This window comes from Amblyomma maculatum, chromosome 11, assembly GCF_055883805.1.
Source record: "Amblyomma maculatum isolate TAMU_Amacu chromosome 11, ASM5588380v1, whole genome shotgun sequence".
In the NCBI taxonomy this organism is placed as follows: Eukaryota; Metazoa; Arthropoda; class Arachnida; order Ixodida; family Ixodidae; genus Amblyomma; species Amblyomma maculatum.
In genome coordinates, this window is record NC_139354.1 from 128371703 (window position 1) to 128397418 (window position 25716).

Here is a 25716-nt window from a genome sequence, read left to right on the forward strand (position 1 = left end):
CGATGTGTCGACCGTGATCGACCGACGTGTGCACGCAAGGTATGTAACTTGCGCTGACGGCGAACTGAAACTTTTGATGTACGGCTCAAGACTATTCATGTGCAAAATTTGTTTGACATCTTCTGGTGGTGAAAGACCAAGCAATAGCGTCGTCCTTGCGGCAGCATTCCTTTCACCCGTCACCCCGCTGCTGCCCAAACACCAACCGTTTCTCCCTTTAAACCCCGTACGGCTGCCACGGCGGTGAGCTTGCTGTTCTACGGCCTCTCCTCTTAGACGCGATCGAGGGAATCTCGCTTCTGAGCGAAGAAGTGGCTCAGCTGCGGAAAGGAAAAGAGCGCCTTCGTGGAGGCAACATGCGCACCCTCGCACAAGTCGAGGTAATTACCTCTCTGTGTGCCAGCGTTCGCGCCCTACTCCAGGAGCTTGTGCAGTGCTCTGCTTCAATAATTTCTTCCTCAATATTTATTCCGTTTTTCGAAGTGACCGTCGCGAAAAAAAAATAGGAAGGGGATGACATGCTCATTGCTATCTAAAGTACTGTAAATATGTTTGGCAGTCCGACCTGCAAACTGTCGGTGAACTCGTCTGGCTTGAGCTCACTTTAAATCGTCATGAAAAACTTTTGTTGGCAGCTTTTTACATTCCTCCTAATCTACCTCCTCCTGCCTACGATGATGTGCTTCAATCTATCGAACATGTTATCACTTCCCACAGCAAACACAAAATACTCCCTTTCGGAGAGATTTCAACCGTCAAACATTAACTTGAACACTTTTACATATTCTTACTACAATCACTATGCAGCAACAAGCGCAATATATTGCTAGATTTTATAGCTTTTAATTCTTTTGCAGCAACGCAACCTAAATAAAAAGCGTCGCGATGAAGTTTTGACATTTGTTTAGTGAAAACCGAATTTTACTAGTTTTATGCTCTCACATATCCCTGACTCACTGTAAAACATTTTAATCATGCGCATCTAATTAAGACTTCAGTCTCTGAACCAGATGAGAATTGGGCCCGAACCGAACAAAAAATACGTTCATTCTTAACCAATATTTTCTCCTTGCAGCTGCGCCATGAGGCAATACCACGCGCACATAGATTAGGGCCATTCGTAGCCGCTAAAACCCGTTCGATAATTGTTAAATTTTTTTCCCCCAAGACAAAGGACCACATCCTATCGCAGAAGTCGAAACTAAAAAACGGCCACATTTCTGTTCAAGAAGATGTCTGTAAAGCAACTAGACATTCGCGAAAAAAGCCTACAGACTTTGGAACAATCACCGGCTCGTTCTATAACTTACGTTATAACAAACTATACGTGAACAAAAAATGCTACGTTTATTGTTCGCAAACTGATCGCGTGTGCGAAATCGAGTCCGCTTTGACAGCATCTACCCATGATGCAGCAGCTTCTTCCAATTCGCCTGTTGTTGGCCCTTAGGGGTCAGTGGCCGTTGAAGTAGAGCCTACACGTAATCTCAGATTCCTTTTTACAAATATAAGAAGCCTATTAAATACACGCGATGCCTTATCGTCTCCGATAGACACGTCTGCTGCCGACGTGATTATTTTAACAGAAACTTGGTTGTCCAGCGGAATTGATAATTTTGAACTGTTTGATTGTGAGCGACACTACACTGTTTATCGACAAGACCGTCCCTTGCGCTCGGGGGGCGTAATTTTGATAGCGGTTGCGGATGATATATTTTTTTATGACGTCTTCATACCATCGGAGTTCGAAATTCTTTGTACATGTATCAAGATAAACTATAAAGAGACTGTTTTTTGCGTGTGTTACCGGCCGCCGCAATCATCAAGTAGTTTTTTCTGATGACCTTTATGACTGCATTAACAAAATCATTGTGAGGTTTCCAAAAGCGCCAATTTTTATTTTAGGCGATTTTAATTTCCCTGCCATATCATTGATGGAGGCCGGCCCTATGGTTATTTCCCCTTCATCAGAATCACTAGCCTTCATTGACTTATGCCTAATGTTCAACTTTTCGCAGCTTGTAAAAGAGCCAACTCGCGTTACAGCATCAACTGCCAACATTTTAGACCTCGTTTTAACAACCTGCCCTGATTCTGTTTCATCTCTCACACTTCTACCAGGACTAAGTGATCATTCAGTTATTACTTTCACTATATCGTTTCGCTCACCTCACCCAGTCAAACGTCATAAAATAATTCGGGATTAAAGAAAGGAAATTACTCTGCAATTAACAATGAACTAGAACAATTTGCTGACGTGTTCTTCCCCGGATTTTGGGAACGTTCACTGCATGATAACTGGTCTCTTTTTAAAGATAAACTAAAAGCCCTTAGTGAAAAGTACATCCCTCTTAGCAGATTACGGGCTCTAAACTTTCACCATGGTTCAACATTTCATTGAAGCGACTCCTAAACATGAAAAAACTCATTTTTTTGTCGCTGCATCGTATCGAACTCCAGTGATAGATGGAATGCTTATCGTGCTGTATCATCGCAGTATAAGAATGGTTTATCTAATGCGAAACGCAACTTCTTTCAAGATACCTTGCTTAGATTACTGATTACTAATCCGCGTAAGTTCTGGACTGTTCTTGACGTGAATCCGAAAACGACTATTGTACTAAAAAATACCCGAAGTGATCTCGTCCCATCAAACCGATGTTGCACGTTATTCAATCATACGTTTTCTTCATGCTTCTTGAGAGCTATGCCGGTTAACCTTCCTAACATATCTTCCTCACGCTTGCCATTGATGGATGCTATCACCATTGAGTGGGAGGGCATTTTTAAACTTATTGATAATGCTAAAGTGTCATCATCTGCAGGCGTTGACAGTACCAGCAACAAGTTATTGAAAAACACCGTCACTTATTCTCCACTTATGTGGTCAGAACTTTTTACTCAATCACTGCAGTCCAGCACACTCCTCGACGACTGGAAGGTGGACAAGGTGGTTAGGTGCACAAGTCTGGTGATGTTCACTGCCCTTTAAATTATAGACCAATATCAATAACATCTATACCATGCATATTACTTGAACATGTTATCTATTCTGCCCTTGTAAAACATCTTGAGTCCAATTCTTTTTTTACAGCCAATCAACATGATTTTAGACGTAATCATCCCTGTGAAACTCTATTAGTAGCTTTTACTAATGCTCTTTTTGCAGCTTTGGATCATTCCTAGGTTGTTGATTGCATTTTCATAGATTTTGCTAAGGCCTTTGACACCGTGTCTCATCCTCGTTTACTCCTAAAGCTTAGTAAACTTAACATAGATAATGACGTGTTACACTGAATTGAATGTTTTATGGAGGGCCGCACACAATACGTGACAGCTAATGACCATAACTCTAATCTTTCATCGGTAACATCGGACGTTCCTGAAGGATCAGTACTAGGACCTCTCATCTTACTAATCTATATTATTTACCTTCCTGATCTTGTAGCATCATCTATCCGGCTTTTCGCTGATGAATGTGTGATATATAGGGAAATTTGTAACCCATCTGATACTGTTGTTTTGCAACGTTATATTACCAACATTTCTGCATGGTGTGAAACTTGGCTAATGAAACTTAACGTATCCAAATGTAAACCAATGAAAGTAACGCGACTTCCTAACAAGGCTAACCCACTTCCGTACGTTCTGAATGGCTCTTCTTCAGCCTTTGTATCAGTATATAAGTGCCTTGGCGTACACATCAGCAGTGACCTCTCATAAAAAATGCATATCAAACATGTAAGTAACAACGCTAATCGCATGCTTGGCTTCCTTCGCCGTAACTTTTCACTTGCTCCGGTTTCTTTAAAGCTACTTTTCTACAAGACAGTCGTTCGTAGTAAGATGGAATACGCGTCTTCTGTGTGGGATCCTAACATCAAGGCTTTTATTAATAACGTAGAATCTGTCCAGAATCGTTCAGCTCGTTTTATTTTGAATAACTACTCCCGTTCATCTAGTGTCACACTAATGAAGAGATCTCTAAATCTCCCAGATCTTTCGGTGCGGCGTCATTTTTCTCGACTTTCCGCATTCCACAAAATATATTACAGAAATGAATCCTTGAATCAAAGTCTTTTCACTGCTCCGAGTTACATAGCGTCCCGCATTGACCATCGTTTTAAGGTAATATTACAAACTGCAGGACTAACCAGTATTTCTATTCTTTCCTCCCCAAGACCAGCTCAGAGTAGAATCACCTGCCCGCCTGCATCGTCTCCATTTCCGAACCCGAAGCGTTAAAATCTGCGCGTCTTCATCACCTATGTTAAAAAAGTCTCCTTAGTTCTAATGTTTGTATAAGTAGTTAAACCACTCCTATCTGTAACGCCTCAACGGCCCTTATATTAATCACATAAATAAATAAATAAATAAATAAATAAATAAATAAATAAATAAATAAATAAATAAATAAATAAATAAATAAATAAATAAATAAATAAATAAATAAATAAATAAATAAATAAATTTACTGATCCACAGTTCTTGGGGGAATCCGCTCCGTTTCGCGGTATGCAGGTGGGGACCGTGCGAGTCGCTTCGTTGTCTGATATTCTGTCTACTCACCGATTTTAAATGGAAAATAATGATGCAGACAAAAAATTCAGTCCTTTCACTGAAATTATTCTTAGTGGCATACATCAGTATATACCAGTTCATATTCCTATTCGTAACAAGATTCTGTTTCTCGGGGGACTAGGAACAGCACTAAAACTTAATGACCGGGCTCACCATAAAGCGAAACACACCCGGCTTGATATACTGCACTAAGGTTGAAAAAGTGAACTGCGCTAAATAAGACGATGACTGAACACTTAAAGAACTGGACAACCGCAGACTCACAACTAAGTGTATTTGAGCAAACCGACGAGGTATAGATTAAGAGAAACAGATGCAACTGCGTGGAACCGCCAGAGCGTTGAGCGCTAGCAGGCGCTTCTTTAAGTGTTTAGACGTCGTCGTTTTGAGAGCAGCTCATTTTTTTTTCCAACCATATCGGCTTGATATGTCGGCAGACCAGTTTCGCGGCTGGCATTCTCTTTCAGAATACTTCGGATTCGACATCATGAATACTATCTTGAGTCTTTGGAGAAGGATGTCTTGAATCGTACTTTTGAGTTCTTGCGATGCGTTCCACTGCGGTGTAATACATCCGGATAGCGCATTCACTTGGTTGAGTATGTTGGCAACAGTTTTGCCCAGCACTTTTCCTCAGTGTACCAAACTCCACATGGTGATTGTGTTTGCCCCCCATATGACGTGTCTAATTCCGTTCTTGTTGATGAGAATTCAATTAGTGTGAGCCCTAAAGGTCTGGAACTGAAGCCTCTGGACCTGATGGCATTACAGCCGCCATAAGATTATTATTCAGAATTGTTTTCGTACTCGTTTTACCGTCGTATTTATTACTGCTTGAAAAATTCGGGTTTCCTCGCTAGTGGAAAATGGCAGAGGTTTTCCCCGTCTTCAAATCAGAAAAAACCTGACGTTACCAGTTATCGCCCCACCTCTATTCTGCGTGCAAACTCCAATCTCTGTAAATTAATTAGTGGCATTATTAATGGCATGCGTCAGTACATATACCACTGCATGCTCCTACTCGTAGCAAGTTTCCTTTCGGTTTTTACGGGGAACTAAGAACAGCGCTGAAACGTAAGGACCGGCTCACCATAAAGCGAAAATCAAAGTACTTTCTGGTTATATCATACTTGTAATCATGCCTACTAAACGTGGGTTCGTATCTTGTTATTTTACTACAACTAATCTAGTGACGTTTATGGCGTATACCTCTTGAGCAGTCCTTCAGAGAGGACCGGATGTTGCCGTGCACTGAGCTTTTACCAAAGCTTTCAATGTTGGCATTTAATTATTTCTTATTACTTCTGGAAGAGCTTCTGCTTTATGGAATCGAAGTTTTATTTAGAACCGTCCTGCTTTGACCTTCTTGATTGGTCCTTCTTTGTCAGTGTCTTGCAACCAGCGATGTTCCTCAAGGTTGAGTATTATGCCCACTCAGTTCAGTTCAGTCATTCAGTTGTGTCCGACTCTTCGTGACCCTATGGACCATATCACGCCGCGCTTTCCGGTCTCTCACTATCTTCCTAACATCACATAACTTCATCTGCAGCGCCTCGAGGATGCCATCTAACCATCGCGTTCGCTGCCTACCCCTTCTCCGGCGACCCTCAACTTTTCCCAACATCATATCTTTCTCCAGCGACTCCTTTCTTCACATCAGATGACCAAAGTAGCTGAGCTTTAACTTTTGAACTTGACTTTCCGATGAGCAGTCAGGGTTTATGGTTTTTCTTTTTATCTCTCTGTTTTTATCGGTGACATTTTGTCCATAGTTAAGAACTACTCTTTCCTGCTTTATGCTGATGATATAAAGTTATTCAAGGTAATTTATGCTTTTCAAGATTGTATGGTTTTGCAACTGGACATATCTGCTTTCTCTAATTGGCGCTCGAAGAAGGAAGTTACTCTCGACTCTTCGAAAACTAGGCAGTCTCATTTACTCTTAAAACGCATCACTTCCTTACTTTTATTCTGTGAATTCGATCATTTTGTCTAAGGTTTATAAAATTAGCGAACTAAGAGTGCTTTTCGGCTCTACCTTCAGCTTCTCCTTTCATTTTAAACGTATTTGGTTGTGAGCTTTGCGTACACTCGGATTTGGCGGCAGGCGTTTGTAAACTTTACTTGGCCGAATGCTTGCCGCTATTGGAATATGCGTCTGTTTTTTGGGACAGGAAAAGTTTAAATATATCTATATTCTGAACTAAGGAACGTTTGTTTATGTGCATATTAATAATAATACAATTCTTGTTCCATAGCCTGCAGAGAATATATTTGCGTAAATGCTGCAAACATCTAGGTAACGCATGGACTATTACAGCGCATGTTTATCTGAGCAATGCCAGCTTGCTGCAAGCATTTAGACAAATACATGTTAGCGTCAAGAAAATCGCAAGAAACGTGTCAAGGGTTATGTTGAGAAATGTAGGGCAGAATAAATAGTATTGAAATACTTAAGGAAGCAAGATTTAGCGTACATTCGTAACTACATGACATTAGAGCGTTATTTTAGGTTAGTCACTATATTGCGGTATAGTTGTGCTCTATGCTTTTAATATTCCATGGGTAATTTTCTTACAAAAAAAAGTTGTATTGCAGATTGCAGCCTTGTGCCTCGATCCTCACCAGCTCACGTTAGCCTCTACAAACTCAACATATTTTTTCGCGACTCATATGCCAATACACAATTTCCTTTTGAAACGAAATTCTCCTACACGTACCTAATAAACGTTCTTCACCTATCAATAACTGTCAAGAAATGATTAGTTAATGTACTCTATGGAATGTTCAATAGTGCTCAAACATCCTAATAGTGACGCAAACAGATGTACAGATTGTGCGATGGGAGACTAAATAAGCTATAGAAGAGGTTCGTTTTATCGCACAATGACGAGATATCGCAGAAAAAGCTGGCACGCTGAAAAATATAATTATTTTTCGACTGTTCCCAACAGTAAAGAATATTTCCGCATGTAAAGTTGCGTAAAATATATTCAGCCGTCTTTTACACTTTAGGATATTTCTTCTCAATCCCGGAATTATGAAGATGGGCTGCTTTCGGATCAAAGAATTTTCTAGTGCTCGAAAATTTTCAAACTGAATATTCAAGACTACTCTAAAAGTGACACGTGCTGCAGTAGTGATTATTCGTGTAGCCAGTCATAGCTTGTTCCTAATGCTATTGAGTTTGCGCTGGAAATTGAATCGGGGCATAAAGAGAATGTTATGAAGAATGAAGTGCATGGTGAAATAATGAAGAAAGGTTGGCTGGTGTAATGAAGTCAATGGGTGAACGATGATGCGGTCTCTTCGTCCAAGCGGCATATGACGACAGAGGGGGGAGGGTGGGAGGGCGGCAGCTGCCATCAGCTGCTGGATCCGCGTCGGCTTTAGCGTTGGGCATTCCCACCGCTAGTGGTGGATATTGGCTTTTGTATCTCTGGACTGGCAGACGGGCACCCAGGGCGGGGAATGCAAATCTCGAAATTGGGGCCACTATCGAGTTCAATAAGAGAGATTTGTCGGGCTGGTTGTTTCATGTTGAACGAAATGAAGAAAAAGCGCCAACAAACAGGACAGGTGGAAGGCAAAACAGACACATCCGCTAAATAATAACCGATGCTTTTTCGCGACACAAGGAGCAATATAATGCAGATAGCCCGTGCACAGAGGAAAAAATCAATTGAGGCGCAATCATTTTCTTGAGATACACACGGGAGCTATCAGAATGATCCCTGATGTAGATAGGTGAGCTCTTGTGGGAATATACCGCCTGTTGGCTGACACATATGTCACAAAATCATGAATGTGAAATGCCTCTGATATGAGGCGTGAGGTAAGGTCAGAAAGTGAGATAACTTTTTTTAGTTCATTCACTCAAACGGGAGACAGATCTAGTCAACTCAACAAGCGTTATTATTACTGATCCAAAATCTGAACATCACATAATAATATTGTCTTCCCACCTTAAAGATTCTTCGATATCATACTCTGTTTAGCGAAGACAATACACTGAGCAAGCTGCTACGAACCAGGTGCGTAAGCACGTAGGCCTTCTGCAAAGTATGAATGATGGCAGCTTCTTCATTCAACTTTCTACTAACCACCACCATAGTGTTCTCAAGCATTTAATATAATTAATTACTCACAAGAAGCGATAGCCAGCATTTGTCCTATTAGTGTTACTGTCTACGCTAGTAATGCCATGCGAGGAGTTGTCTGAAAAGGCTTGAGGTAGTAGTTTACTATTTACCTCGAATACTGCTCGTATTTCTACATGAATTTGTAATTCAAGACTCACATCGTGTGTGTCATATTGCAACGTAGTGTTGACAAGAATGGTGACAAAACAAGAGAGAAAGGCGTGATAGCACTGAAGTTACCTCTTCATTGGGTTGACTTTCGTCGCAAAACAATTAAGCAACTCGGCGGCCGAATCGGAACAAACGTACTCATCGATCGTTGAACAATTAATGCCCGTCACATTCGTCAACGCTGAATTAAAAGGCTGCTTAGAACCATCTAGATAACTTTTGCAAACTGTTAATAACCTGAAACATTGTCGAAACATACGCGAGTGCTCGGAATCTTCGAGGGAGCTCTCGGTACATCCTGCGCGACAAAGAAACTGCTAAAGGTGCGTATGGCTACATCAAGCATTAACAAACAAAGAATACAAAATTGATATGCGTACCAGAACAGAGCGACAAGGCCGCATGCCGGCGGCTGCTCAAAAATAACAAATACAGGATTGAAGGCTTCGCGGCATTACTCCCCCCTTAAAAAAACGCCTCGATCTTCGAAAATAAACAAAGCAACTTGAACCTAAGCATTACAAAGTTCAAACACCCCGGATTCTTTAACGCGCCCAATAAGGCTTCCGACGAACAACATGTACGATTTCTGGGCGCACTCGTCACCGTTGTGATGATGTCGTACCGCCGGGAATGACTTTATAGTGCAGTTCTCCGACGCAGCGAAGGCCTTTGTATGGCCCAAAGTATCGACAAAAGTGACTTTTCACTTAGTCCACGTTGGCGAATTGGAGTCCAAACCCACACTTGGTCTCCTGGGCTGTACTCAGCGTGGCGTCGTCGTAAGTTGTATTGTCGGGGGTAGGGGGGCTGTTGGTCTTTAATACACAGCCGTGCGAGTCATTGGGCTTCTGCACACTGCAGGTAGGCGGCGACGTCAAAAGTGTCTTCGTTGGTAACATGCGGCAGCGTTGCGTCGAGCGTCGTCGTGGGCTCCCTGCCGTACACAAGCTTGAACAGGGTAACTGTGGTCGTCTCCTGGACTGCAGTGTTATACGCGATCACATACGGCAGGATGGCGTCCCATATCTTGGGTTCGGGGTCCACGTAGTACATGACGATCATGTCTGCAATTGTTTTTCTTGAGGCGCTCCGTAAGTCCGTTTATCTGGGGATGGTAGGCAGTTGACCTACGGGGGCTCGTATGACTGTAGTTTAAGATGGCCTGTGTGAGCTCAGCCATAAATATAGTTCCTCTGTCCGTGATGAGCACCACAAGAGCGCCGTGCTGCAGTACAAATGGCTCGACGAAAAACTTAGCAACCTGTGCTGCTGTACCGTTGAGCACAGCTTCGGCTTCGGCGTAGCGGGCCATGTAATCGGATGCCACGATGATTCATTTGTTCCTCGCTCATGATGTTGGGTAGGGGCCGAAGAGGTACGTCCCAATTTGTTTCAAGGGCTTATTCGATGGCATTATCGGGCTCAGCAGACGAGCAGGTCTCGTCGGGAGCGTCTTGGATCTCTGCCATTCACGGCACGTTCTCACATAATGAACAACTTCGGCAGGCAACCGTGGCAGGTAATATTTTTCGGTATCCTAATAATATTATGCCGAATAATATTATAAGCTCGTCCAACAAAAAAAAAATTGGCAATAGCTTAGCTCAACTATGCCGGAATATACATGGGGAAGGTACATTTCTCTGGGTGTGCTTGTTATGGTCATCTATGTTTAGCAATGAGTCAGATACTTTTTTGTTGGTTTCCGTTCACTGAACTCTTGCATAGGCCCCATCTCGGCGGATATGTTCCTTCCATAACGCTTGGTTTGCTAGCATCACTGTTTGGCAAGCCGTTCCTTTCCCTGCTCTCCGATGCTCGGTTCGTCTTCTTACCCTCATTCTCACGTCGCTATTGCTATGCGCCGCGTTTTGAGCTCTGATGGCTGCCGCGTTTCGAAGGAGGCGAAATGAAGAGACGTCCTTGTGCTATGCGATGTCAGTACACGTTAGCGATCCCCAGATTGACTAAATTACTCCGTAGCCCTCTACTGTGGCTCCTCTTTCTCTTTCCATTTTCTCCCTCACTTTCCTTTCTTCTATTACAGCGCCGTCAGGTGTCCATAGAGCGTGTGGCAGATATTGCACCTTTCCTTTCTTGTGAACCAAATTATAATTTCTTATTATTATACCAATCATTTATTATTATTATTATTATTATTATGTTATTATTACTATTCTCCGTCAAGTTTCTCCTGTGCGATAAAGAATTCCTTGTTTTTTCTTTATGCTGATGATATAAAAATATTCAATGTAATACATTCTTTTCAAGATTGGTTGTTGTTGCCATCGGACATATCTGCTTTTTCTAATTGGTGTGCTAAGAATCGGCTTACCCTCAATTCTTCCAAAACTAGGGTTGTCTCATTTACCCATAAAACACATAGCTTTCTCTACCATTATTCTGTGAATTCTGTGCTGTTGGACAGGGTTGATGAAATTAATGACCTTGGTGTACTTTTTGACCGCACCCTCAGCTTCTCCTCTCATACTAAACGCATTGCTCAGCGGGCTATGCGCACACTCGGATTCGTTTGCAGACTTTCGAGAGAGTTCCACTTCCGTTCTTAAAACTGTACCTGTCCATATACTTGCCGCTCTTGGAGTACACGTCAGTTGTTTGGAGTGCCACTTGCAAATCTAACTTGGACAAGGTTGACAGAGTACAAAAAAAGTTTTACGGATATTTTATTATCGCTTTCCTTAAGCAACTTACTCCTCTCGCTCCACCAGGGGCGCCGAATTGAGTCTTCCTTCTCTTCACTGCCGTCGTATCAGAGTTGACATCACTTTTCTGTACAAACTCCTTCATGGCCACATATGTGCCCTCAGCTCTTAGAGTACATCCTACTGCGCGTTCCGCGAAAGAGCATGAGGGAATTCAGACCATTTCAAGTTTCTCCGTTTCTTCATTGCCATTCCTCTCTAGACAAAATGCAGTGGTTATTTAACTCTTTTTCTCCTCACCTTGACATCTTCCAAAACTCGCTCTGTTCATTTATATTGGAAGTTCGTAGCGTCGTATTCTAAATAGTACGTTATCACATATAACTCCCACTTTCTAGCCTAAAATATTTTTTTTACTTCACTTTTTGTTTTTTCTCCTGTTCAATGCTGTCTGTGTCTTGAACTGCTTCTTATCCGTTTCCTACTTATATTTCAACTTTAAACTATATATTCGAATCTTACTGTCCCGTGTTCAATTCTGTTTTTTTTTTTATTGTATTATTCTGTATTTCTAGCCTGTGTTTTAAGTACCACGCACTTGTTGCGAATGGAATTGTTATTTATTTTATGTATATTTCTATATTACTATAATCAATGTCAGTTATTTGTTGTTGTTTTTTTTTTCTCTTCTATCTACCGTTCTTTTTTTTCTTTCGTGATGTGCTCAACAATTCTTTGACTGCATATAAGTGACGCTACTCATTGATTGCTTTCTTTCCGTAATACTTTTCGTCTCAATTTCATTTCATGTGTTATTTATTTCTTCTTTGTGTTCCTTCTGTGTGTGTAAACATGTTTGTACATTTTCATTTTTGTTTCTTTTTTTTTAATTGTGCTGCAGCACTAAGACCACATGGTTGTTCCTGCTCACATTAAATAAAGAATTATTATTATTATTGCGCTCTGAATATTGGCGACGCCGCCTGCAAGGGGTTTTTCTGTATGTGTTTCTTCATGCTGACCTGACTAGTATCATCTCCGACCCGCTGCGAAACCAGGTCACGCTGCTCCGTTTCCTGACGATGTCTCTTCGCTAGGCGTTCCTCTCTTTGCTGCGATGTCTCCGCCGCATGCTTAGCCTTGTTCTGTTCATTTTTTCCTACGTTCAACGGCCAACTACCAGGTGACAATCTCGGCGTCCGACGAGTTGAGATTTTTCAATCTCTTACGCCGCTTAGCAGCGGCCTTACTTTCTTTAACATCGTTCTCCGTGGAGAACTCCGGGGTAAGCTGCTTTCACCACCCCACATTTATACGGGCAGTGCTATCTCCTCGCTCATGCGCAGAAGTGCGTGCCGCTTCTGCTCCAGAAGTGGCGGCACCGATGGAATATAAGTCACCCTACTCCTGTCGTCCCCTGCTCCTTGCAGCTGCGACTTGCGGCGGCGGCGGCGACGGCGACAATGAAGATTGCCAGCTGCGAGGAGTGACGTCACTCGTTCCTCGAGAATGCGACTCCGCCAGACGGCGTTGCACCTACAAAAAAAAAAACTTTTTAGCTTCACGACTGTATGTAAATAAATGTTAATGGACCATTTCGGAAAGTTGCGCGCGCCCCCTACGCGACCGCCGCAAAGCAGGCTGGGAATTGTGAGCGTGGCTTGCCGGGCAGGATCCGGCGCAGGAGTGGTTCGACATGGACGTCGCGCAAAAGCAGGTAAACAAAACTTTTTTTTGGGATGCTAGCAATGCTTTTGTAGCATGCTTGCGCCGCGCAAGTGATCTTTGCATTGCCGTACAACTTTTTTTGTGGTTTTGCAGCCGACGCTACGAGCGCGAAGCGAGTATTTTCGCACGTGAGCGCTCGTGAAGCGCGCACATGTGCCAGTGTATAGTTTTAGCTATGCTTCAGAAGGCACGAGCGCGATCCTACGGCTAGCAGGCGTGTTTTGCTGGTAAGCGCGCGCTAACAGTGCATTTATTTACTGGTCGCCCGTCGCGAACCTTCAAAGTTTCTGCGGCTGTCCCGGCGGCAGGCGTAGTACGTAGCGTACGCATTCATGTTTGTTGCAACAGTGCGACATAGTCTTGTGAGAATGTACGCGCTATATTTTAGCAAAATACGTCGTTATCGCGCACTGCCCATTCAATCTTTTGGTTATAGCGTGCTATTTAGTCTACGGACGAGTCTGAAACAAGTATATCGTCGAAAGAAACGGACAGCGCATTCGTTCAATGAGTACATCTTGGAAGAAAGTAGTAGTTGAGTTGGTGCTTAGCTTGTGCGAGCGCATTTTCTTGCCTATAGTGTTGTTCGAATAGCACGCAGCAAGTGCGAAGCAGAACCAACAAGCACTGTTACATTGTGTGTAGCTGAGCATATTTTTGCGATACAAATAGTAGTTGCTGTCTGTGCCATATTCAACGAGTTTGACGGCTCGTACTATCTCGGTCGCGGTGTCCATTTGTTACTACCGTGGAGTGCAGATAGGCGCAGCCAAAATATGAACGTGCCTCGGTGGCTACAAGTAACGCGAACGCGGTCGAAAAAAACTGCGGCGGATATTTTGCTAACGTGAAAAACATGGACGCGCCAGTACCTTGTACTTGGGCGGCCTCGGAGTTTTAGTTAGCTGGTGGTTTACCGAGGCCGTCCTTGTGCAACATTCTTCACGACCGCGCGTAGTAAATGAAATGGGTTCAGCGTTGCTTTTCAAGCATGCTTGCCACAAGTAACCAAGACACAATGAATGAATACTTTATTTCAAGATCGCATTGGTGATGCCATGATCAGCTGTGTATGCTTCCATGCTCTGTTTATATGTGGAGTGCCAAAGAAAACATTTTGACACTTGCTTATACCCATGTTGCAGGTACCACTGCAAGCCATTCATAATGCACTTCCTCTCCAAGCAAGGCTACCGAAAGGGCCATGGACAAAACAGTTAAAAGACGTTCCAGATGGGTTCTCAGAGCAAGGAATCTTGGCACATCAGAATTCACGTGGTGCTCAGAAGCATACTGTAAGCGGATACAGGATGTTCAAAGCAGAGAAGGTGCACAATGTTCTTATTTGCAAGGCTGACAGATCCACTTTTCTTAAAGCAACAGTGGAGGCATCATTCTCTTTGGCAAAATTATATAACACTGCTGCTGTGCTCTCGTCAAATGGAACTGTGGACGAAGGAACCTGCAACTGCCGGGCTGGAGCTGCAGGTGTTTGTAAACATGTAGTAGCAATTCTATGGTTTGTATTAGACCTGAAGCGCTCTGGGGCAGCCTACGTGCAAGACACACAGTCGTGTACAGACAAACCCAGAGCATGGGGTACTGGGGCAAAGAAGGCCAACGTGCACACACGCGAGTTCTCAAAACTGCGTTTTGTGAAACATATGCCAATGAAAGCTGGCAGGTATGCAACTCAAGAAACCACAGTTTCTCTGACAGTAACAGAAGACCATATTAAGAGAATGTATCAGACACAGAAAAATATTCCAAACGCCATGCTATGCAAGACGCTGGAGGACAACCACTTTCAGCCCGTACAAGTGAAAAGAACACGTCAGGAGGAGGCTCTCAGCCAGATGCCAATCAGGTTGCCGGTGCAAGCCCTGTGGGTTGAGCATGTGCCAGCTGGGTACACGTTCGGCTCCTGTGAGCTTACTTTAGAAGACTCATGGGCCCTTGAGCAAGCGACTAGGATGCAGAGCGGCTCTACAACATGGAGCTTCGAGAGATCCAAGCGCCTGACTGCTTCACACTTTGGAGATGTGGTGTCACGGAAGAAGCCAGCTGATGAGAAGTTTTTTAAGAGGTTGTTCGGGTCTAGCCAGATGCAGACCAAATACATGGCTGATGGTTTAAGGAATGAAGATGCAGCCGTGCAGCGTTACATAGACAAGAAAAAGGTCCCAGTTAGGATTTACTGTTGTGGGTTGTGCGTCAACCCTGGTGTCCCTGTTCTTGGTGCAACGCCTGACCGTGTTGTAGAGCAGGGAGGAGATTTTGGTCTCCTTGAAGTTAAGACCCTCTCAGCTGCCAAGGAACGGGGTGAGGAATTAGAAAATGCTGTGAATACGGCACCCTACCTGAAGAATGGAGTTCTTAAACCAACGCACAAGTACTTTTACCAGGTCCAGGGGCAAATGGCTTTGACTGGACTCTCCTGGTGTGATTTTGTGGTTGATAATGGCACAGACTGCACTCTTCAGAGGATCACTTTTGACAGCTCGCTTTGGATTTCCAAAATGCTGCCACGTCTCCTGGAATGTCACAAGAACTACCAAGAGCACTGTGCTTGTGTGTGAATTTCAATGACTTATTTTATGTTACATTGGTCTGCAGGACAAAGATGCTCGGACTCGTAACATGCTTTGGCATGTGTTCATACTTATGTATATTTGTTTCTTAAATATCTTGTATTGCATTTTTTTCCATGAAGAAAGTGTTTTTCTGCGTAATATCGTTATGGCGATGTGCACGTTGTGCCACAACCCATTTAAATGTGTGTGCCACTAATCTGTGTGTAAAAAGTAAATGTCAAGCACCACACGTCTTGCTGCCTTGTCCTCCAAGTTCCTGTCTCTACATTTGTCGGCTACCTTCCTTGTGATTTTTCCCTTGTCCTTTGCCTGAATTTTTTTTTTTGAACCAACTTTTTTTCTCGTGTTGCTTGTCGATAAGAAAGTCGTGCTCTCTTGGCAGACAGAGGAAAGGTATTTTTTGGATTCCTTGTCCACTGTCGTTTCCTGCCACTTGATTTTCCCACCTCCATTTGCTAACCTAACCTAACTATGAAGGAGCATTTTCACATTTCAAATGTGTTTTGAATACCAGAGCATCACTCCTCATCGATAATTTTGTAATAAAAAGAAAGCGCTTAGGTTTAGCCAATAGGAGCAGTGCGACCTTTAAAGTTGAAAGTCAGGTTTGATGAAGGAGAAACACTGTGCAGCCTGATGAGGTTAAGGTTTGTGTTCATCTGTTTTGTCTTGGTATCAATGCTCATTAAGTCTGTTGGTCTGTCGGGTAAACTCCTAAGAAAAGAATGTAGCCACTGCGTAGCAACATCACGCACCTTCCTTACAGTCGTTGTAGCTTCTCCATCTGTTTTGCCAAGGTTTCATGCGACATCTGGAATTTAATTCATTTTCACTGCACGCAATTTTCTCTTGTAGCTTGACAGTTTGGTAATTGTTTTATCAACCTCACTTGTAAGGGTAAGGAGAAGCTGAACTCAGCATTGTCTGAAATGCCTTCAAGTAGTAGTGAGTTAAATTCTAAATGCTCTATTTTTTACTTCATCCAGTCATCACATTGTGAAAGCTGATTTGGTTCGACACACATCATTGCTATGTTTTGAGTCGAGCCTACGTTTTTCTGGTTTAACATCCTGTAGGCAACGAGGGACATGGGGATGGAGGGCTCCCAAACAGCTTTGACCATCGTGGATTTTTAATGTGCACATTATATTTTGCCTCCACCAAAATGGGACTTTCATGTCTGTGATTTCATCCCATGACATTGGGTCAAGCAGCCAAATTCCATAGTCGCAGAGCCATCGTGGTGGATGCTTAACTCTTTGCGGACGGAGATGACATTCCTTGGTGGTCTCGTGTCATGCCTAATAAAGACAAAACGGCAACTTCTAATGAACAGATCGGCCACTTTGATTCGGAAGATGTGGGGTCCTTCTGCTGAAGACAGATCAATTGATTTGGTACACAGGCGCTTTGATACATCTTGATCAAGGCAAGGTGCAGAAATGCTTGTATGTAAAAAGTTTTGTGCGTGATAATAGGCTTCACATGGTTTCATCTGGTCTGGAGCCCTTGACAACTGTGTGCCCATAGCGGAAGTATGGAATGTAAAAATCGTTTCTCACTTTGTGTGCTGCTGTGTCTAAAGAAAGGAGGACTGAGATTTGGACTGCTGAACCATGTTTACACTGACCCTGTGCTTCCTTTACCTTTTTTTTTTGTTACTTTCTATTGGCGGCATCCTTCTCCCCTTGTACTGAAAACCTAAATAGAAAGAAGGGAAAGCTGTCGAGGCTTTGGATTTAACGTCTAGAAATGCGAGTGTCAAAACCACTGCCAAACAATGTGCCCCTCTACTGTGGAGGTAGACGCATCTTGTCTGTCTGCGTTTTGGTGCGAGTCGTCCTATGCTTCATTTGTTTTGGTGTCCCCGACGCTTTTTTTCTTGTCATTTGTACGAGCTAGAATTCATGAGTGTGACTCTGTATAGGTTCTGCTACCTGATCCTATGAAGTTCATGTGCCTGCATGTTAAATCCTTCCTGCTACACTTTCTGGATGTCAGGACACACGCACTGATTGATGTGTTGCTGTCTAGCAGGTTCGCGTGTGGTTAATTTGGGCAAACTACCGACTTGATGATAGTCATTTATATTTGAAATATGATGTTTAATTCTGTTCACACCATGTTTTCTCATGGTTACTTTCATCTTCTATATAAAATCAAAGAAGAATTTGCAAATGCGGCGGTTAGTTGCTAGTTGGCATACACAGGTTCAGTATGTCTACTTGCTGTGTAGCTGTGATTGAGAGTTGTGTGCAAGTTCTTGCTTGTGTACTGCAATCATTGCTGTGCAAGCGAAATCTGTGAACATTTTGATTTTGTGTCTGGCGTAGTATTTGTACTTTTTAGGATGACTTGTTGCCGTAAGAAAGGTAATTCTTGTGCAAGGTTTTACTATGTACTTGCAAGCTGATGTATATGCTTCGATGCAAAATGAGTGTATTGAGATCATTAATTTAACAGTTTGTTTTTGCTTCATCATTATTGCTCATTTGGAACCAGCACTTCATTCGATGCAAAATGAGTGTATTGAGATCATTAATTTAACAGTTTGTTTTTGCTTCATCATTATTGCTCATTTGGAACCAGCACTTCAGAAACATATGAAAGTCCTTCTTTCTTCCTTGCAGAAATACGTTCTTTGGGAGGTGCACAGTTTATATGCTCATATTGGTTGCTTGGCTTTCTTCATTTCTGCACTTAAGGCGTCAAGACAGTTTTGCGTACTTCTTTTTTGTTATTGTATTTTGTAAGACTGCCACATTACATACTATATATTCTTGATTCAAAGCAACATTTTGTTTTTTAAACGTAATAGGTAGGAAAAAAACTCCCATGTGCGCATAAAAGTAGCCAAATTACAAGCGAGTGCTCGGTAGGTGCTGCATCTAAAATTTTACATTCAAAATGGAAGCAGTATCCTGGAAGATGCATGCACTCTTGTTCTCCAAACTGTCATTTAGCTGTGCATCCTCTTCTGTGATTAATGGACTCCACTACACTTTTGAACCAATTTCATTGACCCACCATCTAATTGTAGGGAATTCAAAGCACCAAAAAGAATGATCATGGCATAACCCAATAACCTCTCAAACCAAACCAGAGCTCAGCACCGTAGTGAGGCTAGTAGAAAAGCCTAACTACTAATTGTTAAGAACACAAATACCTCTTGCATAATGTCACGCATTGCAATGTTTTGTTCATTTTTTCACACCAACGGAGTTGCTTGAGATTTTGATAATTGAAGTTATTTATTTCGTTACACTTATGTTTGAACAAGACTGTATTAAAAAAATTTTTCTGCAACGTGCTTATACATAGAGATGCATTGCTTAGCATGCTTTTGTGTTATGCTCTTAAAATATATTGGCACAAGATGTTTAAGTGAGCTGTGCAATACAAGAGCCTTTCTTTGTAAGAAAGCCTTTTATTTATTTATTTATTTATTCATATACCCTCAGGGCCCGAAGGCATTAAAGAGGGGAGTGGGAAAGATACATTGGTACAGGGTACAGTGCAGCATAAAGCATCATAGGAGAAACAATAACACGGCGAAAAGTGATCAAAAAAAAAAAAAGTATTGGCGGAAAAAAAAAGAGAAAAGCAGGTGAGACAAAAAAAAATCATTTCCGACAGTCAACAATGTCACCGAAAACGAACAAAAACATTTGACTACCATTTATAAATATAGATTACATACGGCAGTCTTAAAAGAATTTGGGTCCGTAATATCAGCAATGTGCCTAGGAAGGTGGTTCCAACTGACAGAAGTGTTTGGAACGAAAGAACAAGAGGTGTGTTTAGTACGACATGACGGAACACCTACTTTGTGAAGATGATCAATGCGACCTGAAACATATGTGGGGGTAGTTAGTAGCCGGCTCTTAAGGGCAGGATTGTGGTAATAGATTTTGTGAAATAGACATAAGCGGGAAATATTTCTGCGTAGTGAAAGCGGTGGCAATGATAATGTTGTTTTCATAACGGTAACACTGGAGTTACGGTTATAGTTGGAAAGTATAAAACGTGACGCGCGGTTTTGAACAGATTCGATTTCAGATTCTAGAGATGCAAGGCCAGGGGACGAACAAGGGTTTTATAAAGAAGCAGTTTTATTGAACTAAAAGAAAGGTTAAAGTTTCGGCGCAGGTACCCCAACATGCGGTTAGCATTGTTAGTAATAGATTCCACATGCAGATTCCAAGAAAGATTAGAAGTTATGTGCACACCAAGGTATCTATACGAAGACACAGTTTCAAGAGGAGTATTATTGAGGTTGTAATTAGCTACTTCATTGTTACGACGAGAAATACGCATATGTTTGCACTTGTTAATGTTAAGCTTCATGTGCCATAATTTACACCACTCTGAAACTTGGTTAATATCAGACTGAAGAACAGAAATGTCAGAGTCACTGTTAATTTCACGGTAAATTACACAATCGTCAGCAAAGAGACACACAGAAGAAGCAATGGTGTTAGGCAAATCATTAATATAAATTAGAAAAAGTAGGGGCCCTGGTACGGAGCCCTGGGGAATGCCTGCGCCCACTGGAGAGGAACGAGAGTTCCATTTATTTGCTGTCACGTATTGAGAACGGTTAGTGAGGAAAGACTCAAGCCACGAAACGATGCTAGGGTCGAGTTTGAGGTTACTTAATTTGAAAAGTAGTAATTGGTGAGAAACTTTATCGAAAGCTTTGGAGAAATCGAGGAATATACAGCCTGCTATGGAACCCCGGTCAAGAATGAAATGAAGGTCTTGTGACAAGCATAGAAGCTGAGTCTCGCATGAGAATGTTTTACGAAACCCGTGGTGGGAATGACTGAAGAACGAATTTGATTCAAGAAAATTGGCGAGATGAGAGCAGATGACATGTTCCATGATCTTACATGGGATGCTAGTAAGTGAAATGGGTCGGTAGTTATTAGGAGAATGTTTGTCCCCAGACTTGTGCAGGGGAACCACCTTGCCCACCTTCCAGTCACTAGGAACACAGCTACAGTCACAAGCACATGGGCAGCTACATACTTCACATTGGTCTCTGTAAGGAAACCGCAATGAAAGTTGCAAGCAAAATCTTTGCAAAGTGACAAGTGTGTTGTCCGTATTGTAGATACTCTTGCACTCGGTACGACTTGTAACATATGTGAAGTGAACCAATGAAGGCTTATGCTTTACAGTAAATCAATGTGCCGTCATAGACAGTGCCCAAGGTGCAGATTCAGCATACTTAATCTCTGCTTTGAGGGGTTAATGCACAAGTTTCGAGTAGCACTGAGCTCGCACTTCTTTGACGACAAGCTCAAATCTGTCGCATCTCGGGTATTGTAGCTGATATAAGTTCTTTCTGAAGGATTCCATGCAAGACATTACATGAGAGTTGGTAATAAAGCTTTCAAATTTCAGTGCCATGAAATACTCGCATACATGTACAAATTTTTTACATATACAGTACACATATATACAATACATATCACTTTTTTTTAAAATGAGTACATCACTAACACATGTAAAAATGACAAAGTGAAATTCACTTTACAGATTTCATTCCAAAAAGTTAGGAAAGACAATCTGTCGTAGAAAAGACAATGGCTGCAAACACCAACTTTCCATCTTGTCTGTGTAGATCAGCAATGAGACTGGTGATTTCGTTTCCAGTCATGACTTGGATATAGTACTGCCACAATCTATGCTCAAATCATTTGCACAACACCGACAGAGAAATAAGGCGTTGCAGCTCTATATAGCCTGTACATTGACTTCAGATTTACTTCAGCAGAGAAAGAAAGGCTCCTCTAGTCTGCTGTACATGAAATAGTGTAATTCAGTGCAAGTTCGATGCCTTGCACTGCAGCAGGGATTCTCAAACTGCATTTTGGGGAACTCTAGGGGTTCTTGGAACAGTTCCTAGAATCCCCAAGCACCTATGTTCATGCATGTCTTCATCCACTTTAGCCAGTTATTTTGGGACTAATGCTGTAGCTGCTTACAGCTATCTCACTATACAGTCAGTCATAACAGAATTTAAGTACTTGTTCATGTGCTGCGCAGCTTGCATACCCCTTTTACATATGTCGGCCAGCACCTTTTCAAGCCTCAGCCGCAGCGGTCGAATTTCGATGGAGGCAAAATTTTAGAGGCCAGTGTACAGTGCGATGTCAGTGCACGTTAAAGAACCTCAGGTGATCGAAATTTCCTGAGCCCTTAACTACGGCGTCTCTCGTAGCCTGAGTCGCTTTCGGAAGTTAATCCCCCATAAAACAAATATTTTCAAGACAGGCTCCGTGACCAAAGCTGGCCAGAACACAAATGAAACATGTTAGAAGCCAACTGCATTTTAGCGAAATGATTTGGTCTTCAAATGAGAAGGCTAAAGAGTTTGAGCACCCCTGCATTACAGTAGATCATGCATAACATACAAAACATTAAGAACACTACCATCGCTCATCGGTTTAGAATGGGCTCATGCATGAAATTATTGAGATAACAACAAATTTTCCATATCTTGTTCAGCTTCTCTGCCATAACATTAGGAAAGACAGCACGGAGTATTCTGAAGTTTTTAACTTCCCTGATGACACGCTCAACATGAATTCGCAAACTCGCTATCTGCCGTGTTGCTATCTCATCTGCCAGTGACAACTGCGAGCGGCCATTCAACATAGGTGGCATGTTTAATTCGACTCCAAGCTGACGGAGGTCATCTTCAATGAGGAATCCTCTATCCGCCATTACGCTGTCCCCTTCCTCGAGCAACTCATAGAGGCCACTGTGTCTCGTGATTTCTCGATCGGAAAGTCTCCCAGGTGCAAGATTTGACACGAAAGAAACGAAGCCGTTTGGAGTGATGCCAATGAGTCCTTTTGCAGTGTTGTGTCCTTTGTACGAGCTGAAAGTGTCGCTTTGCGTACTGTAATCAGACGGGTTCTCGATAAAAATTTCTGTGCAGTCCAGTACAATGCGTGTCGATGGGTACAATTCTTTAAAATTGTCTGGCATGAACATGTCCACTGTGTTACGGGATGGCCACATTGGTATCTGGATTAACATTTCAAACAAAAAATTTACCCAAAATGTGAACATTGCACTCACGGTTGACACAGACACTTTCAGGCGATATGCCAAATCCTGCTCCAGTAACCCAACCCGGAGCCTGCAAAGCACTGCAATAACCTGTTCTTTCATTTTCAGTGCTGGTGGCCTGCCAGCACCTGTTTTCAGTGTCTGGTACATGCCTTCAACATGTTCCAGAAACGCATCAAATTTTTCAAAGGAGTTAAACCCTGTATAAAACACTAGTCGCTTTTGATCTGAAACAAAACCGTGAACTTTTGAGACAAGGTTTTTTGTTTTTAGCTTCTCTTTAAGCGCCTCAACTTTCACATGGTGCAACTGAGCCTCCAGATCCTCAACCGTTTTCTGGAGCACAGATTTCTCTTTTCGAAGCAAGTTATTTTCATGCTCCAGTTTTCCACATACTTCGAGAAGGTGGTTGACTTTCCTTAGTGCGGCAGCAGATGCTGTGTCTGGAGGCCCCATGGAGTATGAATGCTCGGCACCTAGAAAATAAAAACTGTTTATTGATTTGCGAACAGTTAGGCCGTGCTTTAATACAGATTTCAGGGCTTGAAATAGTCACTTCAGCCCACAATGTGTGTTCTGAACCCTTGCTCTCAGCTTACACTGATATACAGACAACAAAGAACTAGGATGACAAAGCCATAGAGCCCAACTCTCTTTCACTCCACTGATCCACCTGTGCAAGCAGCTTACCAACCAGCATGGAACCATAGGTTTCATGCACCCAGCACATCAGCCAAATCTACACTGTATATGCATTTGGATAGCCTGACTTTTGTGTCATTTTTACAAGCTGTGGTGAAGGGAATAATGTCGCGGTGAAAGAAATGAAATGGGTAAGTTTCACAATGCGTGCACTGGTGGAAGAGGTACCGCGTTTATCAGAAAACTCGCTGAAGTAATAACACATGCACGGTACAAATCACTGATGACATGTCACAGAATACATGAGGTTATGCAACTCATAACATGTAGACTTCCCATGGCTAGCTGCAAAAGCTTGCGAAAAACTGGCTTCGCGGGAAAAAAGTTTGGTCCATTTATTAATATACCGGTCGCCACAGCACCCGTGGACCTCACAATGAGTGGGCGCGATAGGGGTCCGTTAAATGCGAAAAATAAGTTTTCATAGTGGAATGGAGAAAGTGAGAATTTTGAACCATCACTAACCTGTTTCCGTGCGAGACGAAGCCGGTGCACCGAAGGTCAGCTGGGTGGGCTCCTGGGAAACTACGTCGCTCTCTGCGTACAAACGCTTTGATGAAAATGCGAACACACAAAATCGAAGCCTCAGAAAAAAGATGGCACAGTTAAAGCGTCTCTTACGTTGATCGCATTGGGGCACGTCAACTACGTAGCCGATCTCCAACTCGTTCAGGACGAGCACAGGGCTGGCAGAGGCAGTTTGGGAGCTCGTCTTCTTGCGTTTCGCGACTGGAAGAGATTTGGCAGTAATGATAATATGCGATAACCGCCTGAATATATATATTTACCGGTATTAAAGGAAGGAGATAGTTGACTGATGACTTTATGAGGGAAAATTGTCGGCAACCGGTCCATATAGCCACGGCGTCCACTTGCGTTGAAGTGAGCTCCGCAGATCCGGTGGTGCTTAGAAGGTTGCCACAAAGAGAAGCGACCAGCACTTCCCTGGCGGTTGATTCTTCTCACCCACTCCTTTTTTTTCTTTTTCATTTGCAGGGAACGCGTGAAATGAAACGTTCTTGTCTTTCAGCGTGTTGTTGTCGCAGCCAGGCACACAACAAGTCTGACCACCGCCTCGGCACTTCGACGACATCGCGCGCAGTAGTGGCAGCGGCCACTAAGTAACCCACAGGCACGTAACACTTTATATAACGCACCTGCAACCGCCCACCACCAAAAAATACACGAAATCTTAAAGCAATCGAAGCACGTACACACACACACCGCAGCTATGCGAACGCAGGAGGCAGGAAAGACGGGCGGTCGGTCGGCGTTCGCTCACTTTTCCCATAATGCGTCGCGCGCCCGCTAGGTTTTTTCGCGGCGCTGCGATTTCCGAAATGGTGCATTAAAAACAGGTTGAGGTAACGCATTATTGGTTAGTAAACGTGAGGCAAGATAAAGTGCAAACAATATTAATTGCCACGGCTAGGCGGTATGCACCGCAACCTCTCGATTCAAAGGGTTCTGCTTTATCCGTAGCCCCATATACCCGTGCGAACACTTTTTGCGTCCCTATCGTACCCTATAAAAGGGGCGCGAGAGGGGGTTAATCACGAGCAACATAGTATTGCTTCAGGTACTGTCTCCGCACTTTAAAAACGCCGGTAACTACTTCGAGCAAGCGGTGCAAGCGCCTGTGTATCAAGCTACGAGAGGCGTGCGAAAAATCGAAACCGAAAGTAACACTGCAGCCTCCGAGATTTGGTATTTTGAAGCGCCCTCCCTGAGGCTACCACGCTTCGCCATCTCCGTTGTGCGCCGCTGTGCGCCGCTGTGCGCTCCGGAAGATGTCTTTGATAACCCAAGAGGCAGTGCCCTACTTTTTGAAGATAGATTAGTTTACCTTACTTAGAACACGCAGCTACAAAAAGAAATTTTACAATGGAGATGACGCATATGCGGTATGTGGTAACTCCAGTGAAACAATTGACCATATTATACTCGAATGCAATGGTATCCATCCGGAAGTTGGTGCAGGCGCAGTCACTGTTCCTGAAGCTCTGGGGTTTAGAGATAACAGCGGCCGGGTGAATAAACCGG

General features: G+C 42.9%; 2 protein-coding genes and 1 long non-coding RNA gene across 5 annotated transcripts in view; 1 reads left to right on the top strand and 2 right to left on the bottom strand.

The window, feature by feature from the left end:
- Nucleotides 1-8498: 8498 nt before the first annotated feature.
- Nucleotides 8499-25716, bottom strand: part of LOC146174941 (uncharacterized) — a 190558-nt gene continuing 173340 nt past the window's right edge. The window contains exon 4 of one of the 3 annotated variants that reach the window (XR_014702036.1): nt 8499-13099. This is a non-coding gene — a long non-coding RNA (uncharacterized LOC146174941). The remainder of the gene's footprint in view (nt 13100-25716) is intronic. The other 2 variants (XR_014702037.1, XR_014702038.1) reach the window with 2 other exon arrangements.
- Nucleotides 13150-21537, top strand: LOC146174942 (uncharacterized). The gene is made up of 2 exons (XM_084584185.1): nt 13150-13280; nt 14437-21537. The coding sequence occupies exons 1-2, from the start codon at nt 13260-13262 to the stop codon at nt 15868-15870; spliced, it is 1455 nt and encodes a 484-aa protein (XP_084440311.1). The 5' UTR covers nt 13150-13259; the 3' UTR covers nt 15871-21537.
- Nucleotides 22225-25011, bottom strand: LOC146174943 (uncharacterized). The gene is made up of 4 exons (XM_084584186.1): nt 24462-25011; nt 24295-24402; nt 24139-24210; nt 22225-23447 (listed from the first exon to the last, which is right to left on the bottom strand). Exons 1-4 carry the CDS (start codon nt 24661-24663, stop codon nt 22333-22335), a joined length of 1497 nt encoding a protein of 498 aa, XP_084440312.1. The 5' UTR covers nt 24664-25011; the 3' UTR covers nt 22225-22332.